The sequence below is a fragment of the Papio anubis genome, chromosome 1 (assembly GCF_008728515.1).
Source record: "Papio anubis isolate 15944 chromosome 1, Panubis1.0, whole genome shotgun sequence".
NCBI classification, from domain to species: domain Eukaryota; kingdom Metazoa; phylum Chordata; class Mammalia; order Primates; family Cercopithecidae; genus Papio; species Papio anubis.
In genome coordinates, this window is record NC_044976.1 from 14714987 (window position 1) to 14732925 (window position 17939).

At 47.0% G+C, this 17939-nt stretch overlaps 1 protein-coding gene across 2 annotated transcripts in view; it reads right to left on the reverse strand.

The window, feature by feature from the left end:
• Positions 1–7716: 7716 nt before the first annotated feature.
• FBXO42 (F-box protein 42) overlaps positions 7717–17939 on the reverse strand; it is a 98151-nt gene continuing 87928 nt past the window's right edge. The window contains exons 5-10 of one of the 2 annotated variants that reach the window (XM_003891189.4): positions 17742–17895; positions 16860–16970; positions 14795–14891; positions 14256–14312; positions 13144–13260; positions 7717–12624 (exon numbers count right to left, since the gene is read on the reverse strand). In XM_003891189.4, coding sequence (XP_003891238.1) covers positions 11512–12624; positions 13144–13260; positions 14256–14312; positions 14795–14891; positions 16860–16970; positions 17742–17895 — 1649 coding nt within the window. In that variant the 3' untranslated portion in view covers positions 7717–11511. The remainder of the gene's footprint in view (positions 12625–13143; positions 13261–14255; positions 14313–14794; positions 14892–16859; positions 16971–17741; positions 17896–17939) is intronic. The other variant, XM_021936465.2, reaches the window with a different exon arrangement.

Consider the following 17939-nt stretch of genomic DNA (forward strand, 5'->3'; position numbering starts at 1 on the left):
GATCATGCCACTGCACTTCAGCCTGACTGACAGAGCCAGGCCCTGTCAAAACAAAAAACAAAAAACAAAAAACAAACCCACGCTTCATGCTTACCTGACTCTAAAGTACCTATCTGTTCTACCAGTTTGGGTTTTGTGTTTTTAAAACTTTGCCCCTAGCCACTAGGAGGGCTGTTCCTAGGGAAGCAGAAAGCAGCCAGAGGACTATGAACTCAGATTTTTAAGGCCCATTATGTCGTAAGAGAGGGGACAAGGATGTGTAAGGCCCATTATGTCTGAGAGGGGACGGGGATGTGTAAGACAAAGTGCTTTCTCTCAACTTGCTCACACTGTGGCTAGGCAGAAAAACAAGATGAATAAACATTTCTACAGAATTCTGCAGTTGGAATCCTTTGCCCATACTTCCGGGTCACATGGTTCCCGTTCCTACAGCTATCATCACATCTGCCCAGTCAGGGAGATTCACAGTTGTCTCCATGGGCCAGGAGTGACTCAGTGGCAGGGCTCAGATCTAAACTATCTCTGGATTTCCAGACTTCATATCCACCCCTGTCCTTGGTTCGTGGAGGGCTCAGTGAGCGTGTGAGAAGATGAAGCAACTTGGCAGAATAACATGCCCGTTAATCTGGAACCCAGAGAAGATGTAAAGTCCTCTTGGGGCCAGGTGCGATGGCTCATGCCTGTAATCCCAGCACTTTGGGAGGCTGTTTGAGACCAGCCTGGGCAACACGGCAAAACTTCATCTCTAAAAATATACAAAAAAAGGCTGGGCGCAGTGGCTCATGCCTGTAATCCCAGCACTTTGGGAGGGCGAGGTGGGCGGTCCACCTGAGTTCAGGAGTTCAAGATCAGCCTGGGCAACATGGTGAACCCTGTCTCTACTAAAAATACAAAAATTATCCGGCTGTGGTGGCAGGTGCCTGTAATCCCAGCTACTCAGGAGGCTGAGGCAGAAGAATTGCTTGAACCTGGGAGGTTGAGGTTGCAGTGAGGAGAATCACATCACTGCACTCCAGCCTGGGTAACAGAGCTGAATAAATAAACAAAATAAATTATGTATTTAGTGGAAGGCTGATCAAGGACTCAAAAGAATGCAATCTTTTGTCTCTTATCTACTTTTTTTTTTTTTTTTTTGAGACAGAGTCTGACTCTGTCACCCAGGCTGGATTGATTGGAGTGGCACAATCTCAGCTCACTGCAACCTCTGCCTCTGGGGTTCAAGCGATTCTCCTGCCTCAGCCTCCCAGGTAGGTGGGACTACAGGCACGCGCCACCTCGAATGGCTAATTTTTTTTTGTATTTTAGTAGAGACGGGGTTTCACCATGTTGGCCAGGATGGTCTCGATCTCCTGACCTCATGGTCCGCCTGCCTCGGCCTCCCAAAGTGCTGGGATTATAGGCATGAGCCACTGCACCTGGCCTTGTCTCTTATGTACTTCTAAAGTGGAAGCCCCTGCTTCAAGTTGTCCTGTCTTACCAGACCAAACCAATGTACATCTTACACATATTGATTGAGGTCTCATATCTCCCTAAAACGTATAAATGCAAACTGTATCCCTGACCACCTTGGGCATATGTCTCAGGATTTCCTGAGGCTGTGTCATGGGCGCATCCTTAACCTTGGCAAAATAAACTTTCCAAATTGACTGTGACCTGTCTCAGACATTTGGGGTTCACACATCTAACCCCAACATTCTGCATCAGGGACTGGATAGGACTGTGAGCCTGCAGATTTGACAAAACCACAAGGCAGTTCTGAAGTTGGGGTCTATATCAGTCAGCCCAGGCTGCTGTAACAAGAGTACCACAGTCTGGGTACTCTAAACAACAGACATTTATTTTCTTATAGTTCTAGAGGCTGGAAGTCCAAGATCCAGGTGCCAGCAGAGTTGGTTTCTGGTGGGGCCTCTCTTCCTGGCTTGTAAATGACCTCTTCTCTGTGCTTGTACATGCCCGGTGTCTCTTCCTCTTTCATAAATAGGACATGAGTCCTACAGGATTAGGGCCCCATGCTTATGGGCTCATTTAACCTTGATTACCTTTTTCTTTTCTTTTTTGAGACAGGGTCTCACTCTGTCACCCAGGCTAGAGGGCAGTGGTGTGATCTCAGCTCACTGCAGCCTCACCCTCCTCAGGCTCAAGCAATTCTCCTGCCTCAGCCCCGAGAGGAGCTAGGACTACCGCCTGGCTAATTTTTTTTTTTTTCCCTTTTTTTGTATTTTTGTTTGTTTGAGACAAAGTCTCAATTTTGTTCCCCAGGCTGGAGTGCAATGGAGCGATCTTTGCTCACTGCAACCTCCGCCTCCCAGGTTCAAGCGATTCTCCTGCCTCAGCCTCCCGAGTAGTTGGGATTACAGGCGCCTGCCACCACGCCCGGCTAATTTTTGTATTTTTAGTAGAGACAGGTTTCACCATGTTGGCCAGGCTGGTCTTGAACTCCTAACCTCAGGTGATCCACCTGCCTCAGCCTCCCAAAGTGCTGGGATTACAGGCGTAAGCCACTGCGCCTGGCCTTTTTTTTGGCATTTTTTTTAGAGAGAAGGTTTTGCCATGTTGCCCAGGCTGGTCTCAAACTCCTGGCCTCAAGTGATCTGCCTGCCTTGGCCTCCCAAAGTGCTGGGATTACAGGCATCAGCCACTGCGCCCAGCCTTAATTACCTCTTTAAAGAAACTATTTCCAAATATAGTCACATTGGGGGCTAAGGCTTCAATGTATGGATCTGGGTGGAGGGGGGCACAATTCAGTCCATAACAGGGTGCCCAGACCTCACGTAAACACTGCTGCTGGGCACAGGAGGCCAGCCGACTGTTGGGGCCTGAAAGTGACATGGTTAGAACTGCGTTTCAGAAGGACGCTTGTGGACCGTGTTGGTCTATGAGTTCTGCTCTCCTGCGCCCCTCTGACCACTAAACTATGTGTCCGCCTAAGCCAGCTGCTTCTCCTTTCAGGGCCTTAAGCAAAGCACGTAGAACATCTCCCTAAGGACCCTTCTAGTCTAGAGCCCTCTGAATTTTTTTTTTTTTTTTTTTGAGACAGAGTCTTGCTCTGTCGCCAGGCTGGAGTGCCACTGGCTCACTGCAACCTCCACCTCCTGGGTTCAAGCGATTCTCCTGCCTCAGCCTCCCAAGTAGCTGGGACTACAGGCGCATGCCACCACGCCTGGCTAATTTTTGTATTTTTAGTAGAGACGAGGTTTCACCATGTTGGCCAGGATGGTCTCAATCTCCTGACCTCGTGATCTGCCCGCCTCGGCCTCCAAAAGTGCTGGAATTACAGGTGTGAGCCACTGTGCCTGGCCTAGAGCCCTCTGATTAATCCACTCATTTCTTCTTGGTTTGGTCTCCCCACAAATATTAAACATCTCTTGGACAAGGTCCCCACGAGACCTTAAGAGGACTCCACAAGGCAAGGACACAGTCACCAACTTGACAGAGTGGATAGGAGGCCCAGGTGGGTAGACACACAGGCCGAGCTGGGGTGAGAATGAGGCATGGAGAGCCCTGCTTGAGGATCCTGGGTGGGTGGGGGGTGGGAGGTCAGCTAGGACACCAGGCTTAAAATTCTCTCAGCACCTAGAATAACGCCCACCCCTCCCTCAGCATGGCCTAGCACCAGGAATGCTCCACTCACACCTGGAATGCTTGCTCTGCCTCCTAGCAGTCCTTCCGCCAGGCTTACTGGGCTTCAGGCCATTCTCCAAGCAGAAGCCACAGCCAGTTAATTAAGTCAGGTCAGGGCACCAACCTTGCCGCCAAGCTCAGCGGTCAATTCTCCGTCCTCAGATCACCGGTCCCCGGGATGATTCCCAGGTGACTGGATGGATGGTGGTGCCCCTAACTGTGGGGGAAGCACGGAGGAAGCGTACAGGGACAGAGGAGGAGCCCCTGGGGAGTGAGGGAGGGCGGGGGGCTGCCCAGAGAGGACACACAGCAGATGTTGGAATGTAAAACGCAGGTGAGCAGCCCGAGCAGAGCTGGACATTACCAACGGCGGAGGGACCAAGCTTGAAGCAATGGGTGTAGACGGATGAGAGGTCTGGATGCTGTGGACAGACAGCAGGGCCTTGAGCAATGACAACCACGAGCTCAGACCCGGGAGAGGCAGAGGAACCAGAAACCCCCTCCTCCAGCCCGCCCTGAGGCTCATGTTGCAGGGAGGCTTGCCCAAATCCCAGGGAAGCATGGCTGGGGAGGGATGCTACTCCTTGGACGCCATCTCTTGTGGGCCTTCTGCTGCAGAGAGTACTCTGCTCTGTGCCCCTGCCATGGCCTCAGCCGTGCTGTCCTGTGTTCTCTTCCCACTATGGATTCCGCTCGGGAGCTCCTTTCCCATTACATCTGAGGGGATGACCTCTGGTCATCAAGTCCACATGGGTCACCCTCCATTGTCCTCAGCCCTGACCAGTGGCTGCTGAGGCTTATAGGTTTATCGAGATCCTGCACTACTGACTGCCAGAATCAAGGCCTAGACCCCACCCATCTGGGATGCCCCAGATAGGCTCTATCCTCATCTGCCCCCCTGCCACAGGTCAGCAGGATGAGGCCAAGTGCCATGATCTGAACGTCCCGCCAGATTCACATGTTGAAATTTAATCACCACAGTGACAGTATTAACAGGTGGGGCCTTTGGGGAATTATTAAGTCGTGAGGACAGAGCCCTCATGATGGGATTAGCAACGTTATGGAAAGGCTTGAGGGGCCAGTTTGTCCCATCCACTGTGTGAGGACACAGCCTTCGCGATGGAGCAGCAACAAGGCAACATCTTGGAAGTGGAGACTGGGCCCTCACCAGACACCAAGCTGGAATGGTGCCTTGAGCTTGGACTTCTAAGCCTCCAGAAATGTGGGAAATACATTTCTGTTGCTTATAAATCACTGTCTGTGGTATATAGCAGCACAAAGCAACTAAGACACCAAAGCAAAGAGAAGGCTAACTTCTTGGCTTCTGGCTTCCCGAACAACTGTCCTGGCCCTGGGTGGCTGCACTGGTTGCAGATGGTTCTACTGACTCCATCCCCTTTGGTATCTTTTTAGTATGATACCTGGATTGTCTTTTGACCTTAGAAGCTCAGGATTTGCCATTTTTGTTTAGCCCATGGGACACCTCCCTGGTTTGTGATTAGGCTGTAAGCTCCTTCATGGGTGGGCCTCTTTTGTGTCTTCTGTGTGTCTCAGTGCCTCGGGGGTCACAGATGCTCAGGGAATGCTTGCTGAGAGTGAATAGTCTCCCAGTCAGTTCCAGGCTTTCTGGGCCTTGTCAACGGGCCACAGCCCATGTCGTCGGGCAGGAGCATCCTCCCTCTCCCCAGGCTTCTGCTAGAAAGGAGCCCTCCTTCTCTTCCTTGTAGTAGGTGGGCAGACAGGCTCCCTGGTGGGTGCAGAACACACTCTGCTAGGACTTTTCGGCATTTACTTAAGACATGAACTTGGCTTTGTGCATGCCAACAGGTTCTGGACCCAGAGCCCAGCCCATGAGGAACACTAATTTTCCCACGGTTGAGGGCTGGGGCAGGGAAGGCAGGTAGGCCAGCCGGGAGATGGTAGTTGAAACAAGGCAGAGGCCAGGGAGGGGTGCCCCCCAGGCTTAACTGACAGAGGGAGGGGAGAAATGGGCAAGCGTTTTCTTCTTCCTGCCCATCTGCTTTCCTTCTCAAGACTGCCTCCGACAGATCACCCAAGCACACTTGAAGCCTTTCACAGGGTGCCCTCAGGTGGCCTTTTGGGGAATCACACCCATCCAATGGATTAACGATTCTTGGCTGGTTCCTGCTAAATTGCTAACCTGTGAGGCTGGCTGCCATCATTGCCATTTTACTGATAAAATTGAGGCTCAATGAGGCAGGATGACTTGCTCCAGCTCAAAGTGACAGTCGGCTCTTAAACCTAGGTCTGTCCTGTCGTACCGCCTCTAAGTCCCTTCTGAGTCCACAGAACTATGTCTCATGGTTTCCTTTGTTCCAATCTTGATCTGATGCATAAATCATCTCTGTCATTTCTTCCCATGCAGGTAGTCAGACCCTGTTTGAACACTTACAGCCGTGGACAAATCATCACCTCACACAGCATCCACTGACATGCTGGCAGTGTTTGTGGGAAGAGGAGTAGTAATGGCCACTGAGACCAGAATGCGGAACTTAGCTGGGAGGCTCTCCTTGGACTGGGGGAGGTGAAAAGGCACAGAGCACAGGTAAGAACCAGTCGTGTGTGGCAGCACCACGCAGAGGCCAGCCTGCGGGATTTTCATGGGCAAAATTTTGGTGGATGCTTCCTGTCCTGCCTAGACCTGGGGTGCTCAAAGCCTACCACTTTCAGGAAACTTTCTCATGCTCACCGGAGGAGTAATGAAGGCAAAACCTGGGGCTGAGGTGCTGATTCCTGCACTGTCTCCCCTTCCCCAGCCAGATTTTTAATTTACACCCAAATGTGCATAGGCCTCTGGCCCTTTATTATTTATTTGTTGGGAGATGGAGTCTCGCTCTGTTGCCCAGGCTGGAATGCAGTGGCGCAATCTTGGCTCACTGCAGCCTCCACCTGGGTTCAAGTGATTCTCCTGCCTCAGCCTCCCGAGTAGCTGGGATTACAAGTGTGCATTACCATGCCCAGCTAATTTTTGTATCTGTAGTAGAGAAGAGGTTTTGCCATGTTGATCAGGCTGGTCTCAAACTCCTGACTTCAAGGAATCCACCTGCCTTGGGCTCCCAAACTGCTGGGATTACAGGCGTGAGCCACCATGCCCAGCCCACTGGCCCTTTTGTATCCAGAAAAACAAGAACCCTGGCTGGGGAGTGCTGTGCTGGCCCTGCAGTGGAAGGCAGTAGCTGCAAACTTACTATGGGCCAGGCACTGCGGTGGCGCTTTTCACATACAACTTCAATTAACCCACAGGCTCCTATAAGGTAGAAGCAACTACATTTACAGATGAGGCAACTTGTATCCAAGGTTAAGTAGTAAGTAGGGAAAGGCAGGATTAAGCCATAGGCCTTCGGAGCTTCAGGACTGTGTTCCAAACCATCATCTGCTGTGCCGTTTCATGCCCCTTGGGCCCTTTGTCTTCATCTTTGCTTAGGGGGCCAGGGAAGATGCAAATGTTGTCCTGGCCCTGGGCCTCTCCTCCAAGCTCATGACCACTCTTAGATCTCCACTGCAGGTTAGTACTGAGACTCTGAAACACCAGGTCCTTCAAGCGTGATGGAGGAAGCTGCTTTATTATTAAATGGCATTGTCCCCAAGGAGTGGCAACTCTCCACCTCTCCCTGAAAACACAACCCCCTAGAGAAGGTATCTCTTTCCAACTACTGTGCCTTCAATCTCCAACCTCGATTGTTTCCCATCAAGACAATTTTTCTTCCAGTGTGCTCAACCTGTTTTTTTCTTTTTTTTTTTTTTTGAGACAGAGTCTAACTCTGTTGCCCAGGCTGGAGTGCAGTGGCGCAAACTTGGCTCACTGCAACCTCTGCCTCCTGGGTTTGAGCAATTCTCCTGCCTCAGCCTCCCAGGTAGCTGGGATTACAGGTGCCTGCCACCATGCCTGGCTAATTTTTGTATTTTTAGTAGAGATGGGGTTTCACTGTGTTGGCCAGGCTGGTCTCCTGGCCAACTCCTGACCTCATGATCCGCCTGCCTTGGCCTCCCAAAGTGCTGGGATTATAAGCGTGAGCCACTGTGCCCGGCCAGACCTCTTTTCTTTTTCTTTTTTTGCTAATAAAACAGTTAAGACAATTGTCCATTTAATTTTATTTGTTAAACTGCTAAAAAGTCATCAGGGGAAAACATTAACAAAAAATGAAATTGACAGATTTAAATATCAATGAAATCCATTTCTCGTTCCTACACTGTTATGTGCCTAAAATGACTATCTCAGGGTAAGCCACCTGGCATCCCTGAGTTGTATGGGAAACATCACTCACAGCACCAGCTTCGCCAGGGCACATGGGTGTGCACGGACATGAACCCTGGTTGGAGGGAGGGGAGCAGAGCAAGTAGAGTGTACAATGGAGCCAACACCTAAAGTTTGCTCCCATTTGACAATGAACACGGTGAGAGGGAGCCACTTACTGGTAACCATGCAGAACATGCCTTCTGCAGTTCATGGAGAGGCTACATGGGACGCAGGCCTGGAAGTTCAGTTTCCTCACCCCCAGGCGTGTTTAGATCCTCCCCACTGACTTGTGCGCTGGTAAGACACCACGGATAATGCAAAGCAGAGCACATCACCATGCCAGGATCACCACAAGCACAAGGACAGACAGACCAACCAGGAATACCACTTTTAAGGGGGAAGGAAAAGAGTGAAGCAGAAGGAAACCCAGAACGACAAGGTGAAAGAAAGGAAAGGGAAACATCTCTTTGTTCTCCATTGGCTGGTGGCTTTCTGTCCTCCAAAGTCAAGGCTTCTTAAACTGGTTTTCTTTCTTCCTCCTCCTCCTCTTTTATTTAATTTAAAGAGTTCCAACACAGTTCCTAGAATAGTTCATGGTTTTCAGCTGTTGCTATAAAACTCGAACATTAAAATCAAATCAATCCACAGACGGCTGGGAGGAGAGTAAGCCCAGTATTGCCTTAAAATGAAATTTAAGCTTGTTTCAACACCAAATTTGTGCTCCCAAAGTGTGGGGCAGGGTGGGGTTGTGGAGTCTACCAACCAAGTGAAGGGTGGAAATACGAATGAAAACACAGAACCCTCTGTTGCATAACCTGTGAAATGAGAGGACAGGAAGCTCTGTCCAAAAGGGTAGGGAGAGACTAAAATTCTTACATAAGATGGACAAGGTGACCAGTGAAGTCACTAGGCCATGGGAGCTCTCAAAAGGCACACTTGCAGGAATGGAAGGGGTTAAAGCTTCAAGTAGAAACAAAACGAATTTTCAATAAATATTTGCTTCAGGTGCTCCTGAGGGTTAACAAAAAATTAGTCTCATTTTTCTCAGTGAATTTTAAGACAAAATTGGTATCATGTGAAAAACGGAGTCATGGTTCAATCTGGCCTGACTGCAGCATCCACGGCGTTGTGGAAATGCTCATCTTGGCCGAGACACCTGAAGTCCCACTGCACAGGTGGCTTCAGGAGGCCTGAGGAGACAATCACTTTCACTGTGCTGAGTCACTTTCCCACGGTACATGCCCACAGTGCCCAGGAGCTACCAAGACCAACAATAATGGGGGCAGACAAGGCAGATTTTTCTTAAAAAGCTGTAAGCAAACAGTCCGGTTCCAGGTAGTGTGGGTCAAACTGGAATTCAATGGAGTTCAGAGGAAACAGATTACTTTCTAAGACAATCAACATCTCTGTTGCCTGCCTGCTTGAGGGAAGTGGAAGGAATCAATACGTTAACAGCTGGCTTAGGAAGGCCACAGGACTAAGGGAAAGACTATTAAGGTTGAGATTCTGTACTTTCAGGTTTCTAATATACTTTATATTTAGATAGGAACTACTGAGTTCGGAGGCACAGTCCATGCACAAACACAATGTCCTAACACAAGGTACAGCAATAGCGGTAACACCTGAATTGCTAACCTTCTGGCCCAGCTTTCCCTTGTAAGTAAGGACCCCACATGATCGAACAGTCTTTGCCAAGCAAGGATTGGCAACAGCACCAGAACCCCAGTCGGGAAAGGGAAGTGTGGAGCTCCGAGCAGTTGGATGCCACCTAAGTAGACACATGTTTCCTCATTGAAGGGAAGAGAGAGAGTAGTTGCTGGAACACATACCTCCCCCTACAAGCTAGGCTTGGCACCAGGGTGGCTTTCCTACCAAGACCACATCGTAAAAGCTAATGGCTAAGGGAAAGGATTCAGCATATAACAGGAGAAAACACACTTATCAGTACACTTAGGCTGCTAGATGCTGGCTGAAAGCCAGGACCCAGGGCCAGTTGCAGCAGGCTTTGTGCCTGAGAAATGCTAATAATAAAAAGGGGAGTGTCAGGGTGGGAAAGGTGATGTTTTGAAATTTAAATACTATGGGCAAAACAAAAATCCTCTTTCCACTGATGAGAAATCACCAAAAATCCCTACTTAAATGGTGCTATTTGAAATAAACTTATTTTGACATCTCCTATGGCCAGGCCATGGTTGAGACTAGTAACTTTCTGTATCAAGCAAAGAAATGCTCTACTTGGTTACACCTTAATCTCAGAAATGAAGTGAAAGTAAAAACTCAAGCCCTATTTGGGTGACACATGAACAAGACAAGTGCAAAGGATGGAGCTGTTCCTGAGGTCAGCCATGCGTCAAGAAGTCCAGTACATGATTCTCAACTCCATCACCTGCCAATAGCCAGGAAGAGGAATATATGTCACAACAAGGAAAAAAACATTTCTAAAAAGAACTGTTATAGGAATTCCCTTCCAGAATCAATTTCCACATCCTACAAAATATGGGATGAGCATGCTCAATGTGCTCTGGAAGTAAAAAGAAGCCTATAGGGAAAAAACAGTATCTTCTGATGCTTCAAAGATTTCTCACAATATTGACATCTTAGAATTCCCTCCTGGCCCCCTAGTGACACCAGGGAAAGAGTTCCACAAATATTTCTAAGCAGCTTCTGATTTCTGTAGGCACCTGAGCTTTGTAAAAGAAACAGAAAGTTAGACACGTTTTAGGACTTTAAAAAAAAATCCACATATGAAAAAAAAATAATAATAAGCAGAAGAAAAAAGCAGCCTGTAAGTGAATGGAAAAGGCAGTTTCCAAGTACCATGTTCTAAGGGAAGAAAGAGGAGAATAAATATGTTTTTTGGCAACTTGCAACCAAGTATGATTGATTGTCAGAAATTTCCACAATCAGACACAAAATATTTTCTGAGACACATAAGAAGCACTCCAAAGACCAATGGACACTACTAGGCAGACAGATGTCGGCTGCATAAACATTATTTCACGATGACCCGGCACACAGATGTGGAATAAAATCCTTTGTTGGGTAACTTTCCTCAGCCATAAAGGGCAGGAGGGGGCCAGGCACTGGCATTTCTGCAGAGCTGTCACAGGTCCTCTGTGGTTTTAAGAGGAGAAGGGGAAGAACAGTTACTTTTACCCTGACAGCACCTGAAGCATGAGAGTCTAAAAACCTACACCTTTGCAACTTATATATGCCCTTTTATTTTTTAACTCCAAGAAGGCCACATAAAGATTTACAGGGGGCTCTTCAGTTTCTTTTGGAAAGTTACTGATGTAAGTCTGTTCTAACTTCTTGGTCTAGTTACCAGCAAGGTAGAAAAAGGCAACCCAGCCCCTGTTAAAACACAGCAACAATTTTATCTGAACCAGGATGGAGATCTCTCCCTTTTTTTTGTAAACAGAGTTGGCTATATAATATATATATATATATATACTTATATATAATTTTTTTCTTAATGGAGATTTGATCCCAGCCTGGAGTGACTTCGGTTGGGAATTAAAGAGTTTTGGCTTCTGGGAGTAATTTTGTTTTCCCAATTCTCAGTCCAAATGCTTACACACTGGAAAATTCCAAATTAAAAGCCACAGAAAAGGAAAGGGGTTTAGAACACATTATCTCTTTGCTCGTACAAAGTACAAGGCGTTTGTTTTTGGATAGTACTTCACATTCTGTTTCTTGTCCATGAGTCCTCCAAATATGATGAGTTCACCCCTGCCTTGTACCACGGTATGCAGGCTGGTTTCAGGAGGTCCGACCACAGAACTGCTATTAAATACTTTCCATTTGACCCGCCCCTTCTCCTTGGTGTCTTTAATGTCTAGCACGTACATCTGCATGGGCTTGCAGTTCATACTCTGGTATAGGGGTTTGCCAACATTTAGGGACTGTGGAGGGTGGTGGCCCAGGCGGCGGGCAATGGGAGGTAAGGAATGTCCATCTCCTTGGGCAGGCCCTGGGCGAGGGATGGGCACTGTTTCTCCACTGCTCAAACTCTGGCTCCCAGGAGAGCCTGGAGAAGACCCAAGAGGAGGACTTAGTGCTGCAGAGGCCGAGGGGCCTTTGGAGGACATCGCTTTGATGGCTTCCAGACTCCGACGCAGGGCACCTGGGGAGACAGCCCCTGCAAGGGCACTGGCCACGTGAGGTGGGGTATGCACACCATTTGTCTGTTCAGGAGGGTGTCTCATACTTCCAACTGTCCTATTGTCCGTGCCATCCATGGGATTGCTACTGGAAGCGGATTTCAGATCCCAATTCAGATCTATGGATCCTAATCTCAGATCTTTCTGATCTGGTAGTGATCCTCGTCGGGGGGCCAAAGAAAGTCCCATTTTTAGGTCATATCCTTCAGCAGCAGATGGAGTACTTGGAGATATGGCCTGTACAGGACTGTCCAAAGAAGAGCCACCCACAGCTGCCGTTCCTGGAGACAAACTCCCACCATTGAGGATAGGAGAGCCGTCTCCTCTGGCTGGGGAAAGGCTCCCTTCCCGGGAACCCGAAGGAGTCTGCCTTTGAGCCCTGGGTCTCAGTGTTCCCCAGCGGCCGTTAACACAAGGAGCTTCATCCATGCTTCTTACTGGAGACTGAGAGCGGTACTCTCGGGTTTCAGGAACGAGAGCTGGAGGAGTGGCACTGATAGGTGATGGGCGAGAGTTCAAACTGGGGCTGAGTGGGGCTCTCCCACTAGGAGCCTGGCTGAAGACCACCACACACTGTCCCACCTGGAAGACAAAGGACCAGTGCTCACAGACTCTTCTATGATTCTGATTGTTCATTCAGCTGTCAAACATTTTATCATAAGCAACTGTAATGTGCCACACATTTTGTAGGTACCTCAGATATGAAGATGAAAATGATGTAGTCTGCCCTCTAGGCTAGAAGTCAGACATGGCAACCACTGTTGCTTTGTGTGACATATGCTATCATTAGAGATATGTGTACAGAAGGGGTGGGGAGAATGGGGAGAAGGGAACAATTAGTTTTTGTTAGTAGGAGAAGGACTCCAGGGAAAGTTTCAGAGACAAACAGATGCTTAAAGTTGGGACTTACCGAATGAGTGGGGCCCCCATAAGTTTTCCCATTTAGTGAGAAATGCCAAAGGAGCTATGGCTAATGTTCACTTCTTTTGTGACACCAAGGTGTTTTCTATTTTTGTACAAACTTCTTTGAAACCTTACAAAGTAATGTGGTTTTCCAATTTAGGACCTATCCTGCTGCTGGCCTGTCAGCTGCCTGCTTACCCGGCATGCTGGATGACACCACAGTTCTGGGGCCCCATGCTCTTCATTTTCTACCTTGAGTGGCTGCCAGGCCCAAGGACCAGAATGCATGTGCAACAACCAAGCATCCTTGAACAGCTGTAAGAGAAAAAACCAATGACAAGACTCAGGTGTGATATGTGTTCCAAAACACACACACACACAGAGTTGTAGTCTCAAAGCTGTCCTGTCTGGTCTTGAAAGGATGTGGGCTCTTCAGAAGGAATAGCAAAATCCTCAGTTAATAATTCACTTGTGCATGCATCCACTTATGCTTTCATTCATTCATATATTACCACTGGCTTAGCATATGGAATTGTGCTTGTGACCCATGAATCAACTGTAAGTGGTTTTGACACTTGCCCATAATTTTATGTGTATGTATTGGGGATTGAAGGAGAGGATAAATAATACATATCCACAACTTTCTGAATCTGCTTTTTTTTTGAGACTGAGTCTCGCTCTCTCGCCCAAGCTGGAGTGCAGTGGTGTGATCTCAGCTCACTGCAACCTCCGCCTCCCGGGTTCAAGTGATTCTCCTGTCTCACCCTCCTGAGTAGCTGGGACTACAGGCGCGTGCCACCACACCCAGCAGATTTTTTTTAATTTTTAGTAGAGACAGGGTTTCACCATGTTAGCCAGGATGGTCTCAATCTACTGACCTCGTGATCTGCCCGCCTTGGCCTCCCAAAGTGCTGGGATTACAGGCATGAGCCACCGCGCCCGGCCCTGAATGTGCATTCTTAAATTCTGTGTGAACTCTGACAGTTATCAACCTGCTTTTTTGTTCCACTGCCCTCTCCCCTTTGAAAAAATGATAGCAGTAAACTTTATCGCCTAAAAAGGAAATAGGAATAGGAAGAATATAGATATGAATATTCAAGAGACAAATATCTATGATTAAAAGGATCCCCTCAACCCTAAAAAAGAGCAGAAACAAAGACCAGAAAATACAAAGGCTAAACCCAAAAAGCATTCCTTAAATTAAAATGCCATGGAAATAGTCTTGTATACTCCTAGAGAAGAAGACAGGGGAAACAGGTTTTGAACACTTAGCAGCATGCACATGGGAATGCCACAGAAGCAATACTCACAGCATTGGGACCGCCACACCCTCCGAGGATTAAGATAGTTGCATCATCTATGATAATCTGGGGAGGGGAAGACATTGAAAATAAACCTACAAAGACACAGGTTTCTGACTTTCTATGCTTCACTGGTATATGAAAATAGCCTACCTAGCTCCCAAATGGGAATGTTCTAGTTACCATAACCGCTCCATTCTCCTAAAAACATGTCAATTCTGATCCCTGTGAACAAATTACTGATAATTCACCTGAAAGGATACATTCTTTGTTGATCAAATATTAACATGAATGTCAACCACATAAAATGCAAGATTCTCTTGAGAAATGACACAGCAAAGTAAATGCTTTAGGGAGGAGCGTAATATAAAACCACTATAAATAATATGACCAATTAGAAGTTGAAAAATAAATACCAGTAAAAAAGAATGATACATTTGCTTTGGCTTAGTGCATATTGGCATCTTACCTGACTCCCTCCTCCCTCTCCCGTCCTAACTGAAAGATGCTACAGTGTTTGCTGAATAGTTATTTTAATTCCTGAGCACCTGAGATTGGCCACCTCGAGGATGAGGACTGGGGCCGGAGATGTTCGGCTTGGACCACGCCCACTGCTCGAGGTCAAGGACCCAGACATCATTGCTCCTGTGAATTAAGGACAGAAGGATAAAGGGAGTTAGGAGCTCCCACGGACCATAATGGTGGCTGGGGAGTTCCACATGCCTGTGCCCATCTGGCAAACTTATACCATTTTCACTTTCACAGACTGTGTGGGCTGGAGCAGGTTTTAGAGATGGCCTATTCAGAGTTCAGGGGCTTCTGAACCAGAAAGACCATGTTGCTGAATCCCAGCTCTGTAGCCTGAACAAGTCACTTAATTTTCTCTAACTCTGGCTTTATCTATAAAATGAAAAAACTGTTACTACTCTCTGAGGAGCTGATATAAATGAAGGGACCTTTATAAAGATGCGCAGCAAAGTGTTATGCTCCTACTTAGCTCTTACACTGTATCTTTCTTCCCCTACTTTCCGTAGCAGTCATCCTGAGACCTTCCCTCTGCTCCTTCCACAAGGCCTCATCTGAGCTATGTCTGCGGCCAGACACTAGTACCTGACGAGATGATTTTTTAAACCATCTATTAACTGAAGTAAAAGCAGATGATTAAAAAAATAGTTAATTGGTGCAGCAGGAAATAGATACCGGTCAAGGTACAGTTTTCAAAAGCAAAAACCACAAAGAAGAGAAAAAATGATTCAAAAGGCAGCTTCATCATGGTCCAGGAGTTAAAAGCTTTATCGATTCTGGCTACAAAAAGTAATTTCACAATGACTAATGAAAGCTGCAGTTTTATCAAGGACAAACTGGCATCTCTAACCCTCAAGGGACCAACATGATGAGGATAGACTCCTGGATGGCAGTCTCTCTTTTATGGTCACTTAAGGTCATGGATTCACCCACAAAAATACAGGAATAATAGTTCCAACATCTGAAATCCTAAACTCTCTCACTGGGAGAGTAGCCCCTATCATCTCTCTCCATAATTGTTTTAAAATATGAAGATGGAAATGCCCTAAGGGAGGACAGGGGTGGGATGCTCTTGCTGCTGACAGCTCATCAACTTCTACTTCAGAGCACGGGGGAAATGACCACGACTGCTGCTACCGCTGAATCAGACAGTGATACAGATAGAATGTTCTGGCTCCTGACTATGGCTTGAGCTGTCCAGTATGGCCAGAAGTGGAGAGGACAGGAGGTAGGGAGAATGACATCACAGAAGTGTCACGCCTGACACAGGTTTCCTGCTCCTACCCAATCCACAACCCATCCCATTTGTTTTTCTTTGTTTTCTTTCCTTCTTTCTTTCTTTTCATGCCCTTTACATGTGGCTCAACCAACCTATCACATTTGGAGGGCCTGCCATTTCCACTTGTCCTGTCAATCTCCCCCTCTCCTCCTCTAAAGCCCAAAAGTGAAAGAGCTGAGTAATAAAGTAGAATAAGTAAAGCAATCTGTTTCTCAGAAGTTGGACTTCTGTAGGCACAGTACAGCAGGCAAGGTGGAGGTTCCATGAATTTGATCCTACTGAACAGAACCACGTGTCAATGAGATTCTATGTAACTATGATTTTACAAAGCAAATTTTTTAACTTATTGGTCTGTGATTAAGGGATCAGAAAACAGAATGCTAGGATGAGATAACTAATTCAATTAATTAGAGCCATGCTCAGGAATACTGACCCTAATTCACTTTTTTTTTTTTTTTTCCTTGAAAGTCTCGATCTGTTGCTCAGGCAATGGCACGATCCTGGCTCACTGTAACCGCCACTTCCCAGGTTCAAGCGATTCTCCTGCCATAGCCTCCGAGTAACTGGGACTACAGGTGTGTGCCACCACGCCCGGCTAATTTTTCTATTTTTAGTAGAGATGGGGCTTCACCATGTTTGCCATGCTGGTCACGAACTCCTGACCTCAGGTGATCCACCCACCTTGGCCTCCCCAAATGCTGGGATTACAGGTGTGAATTAGGCACCTGGTCCCTAATTCACTTTTTAAGCCTGTTATTCCCAGGAGTATTTACCTTCAGGCTCATATGGAGCAAACCAAATGTACTTACATTTGCCGGGATCCTAAAGAGCCACCAAAGACAATCATTTTATCATCTATTACACAGGAGGAGTGGCCAGCCATGGGAGGTGGCCCATGGGTTGTCACAATGCAGTTCCACCTAATGTAAAAAGACAGAAGGAAGCCAAGAAGTCAGCACCACACGCTTTATTTAAAAATAGAAAGTAGGCCTCCATTTAAAATGATAATCCTATCACCTTCAGCAGAGATTTGTTGGGATAATAAGTAGAGGATGGCATAAGGTATTTATGCCTTTCCTGTAAGTTTGCTTAAAGTTATCTTCACTTTCAAGTTCTGAATGTAAATAGTCTGGAGGGAGAGAGATGAGAAAACGATGACAAGACAAGATCATGGTTTGCTGACAGAGCACCACCTGCCACCTGCTACCTCTCCCTATGGTCCTGATCAGTAACAGCTAACAAGCGCCATGTACTAAGTATTCCATTACAAGAAACAGCAGTTGCTGTCATTAAGAATATATGTTTGATAAACAATTCAGAGTAAGTCTTGGAGACACAGTTAGGAGTAAAGAATCATCTGGATCTACAACACTCCTGGAGTGTTAGCAGTCAAAGCTGAAGAGCTCACTGTTCTTCAACTGGCTCATTCATTTTTCTTGAAAGAGGAATAAATCTCTTCTATTTTTTTCTCTTTAGAATAAGGGTTCTAAATGCAGAGTTCTAAGGGAGTCCTGTAAACTCTCTGAAACTGTTGGTAAAATCTGTGTATATGTACATTTTTCCCCTTCCTGGGAAAAGAGTCCACAGCTTTCCATCTAATTCTCAAAGGGACTCTTGACTCAAAAAAACAAAGAATCCACTGATTTAAGGTCTCTTTTTCCAGATTTAAAGAGTTTATCTTTGTGACTTACCAATTTTTAGAGGGTGAGTAAGTGTGTATTTCATCAAAGAATCTCTCTGGCTGGTGTAGGGGATAAGGGCTTGGCCGCGTCCAGCCACCAAACAGCACTAGCAAGTCCTTATACACGACCAGAGTTGCTCCAGCTTTGGGGGAAGGATAGGACCCTAGGGAAAGTCAGTAACACCATGGTTAGCATTCAGGATCTCAC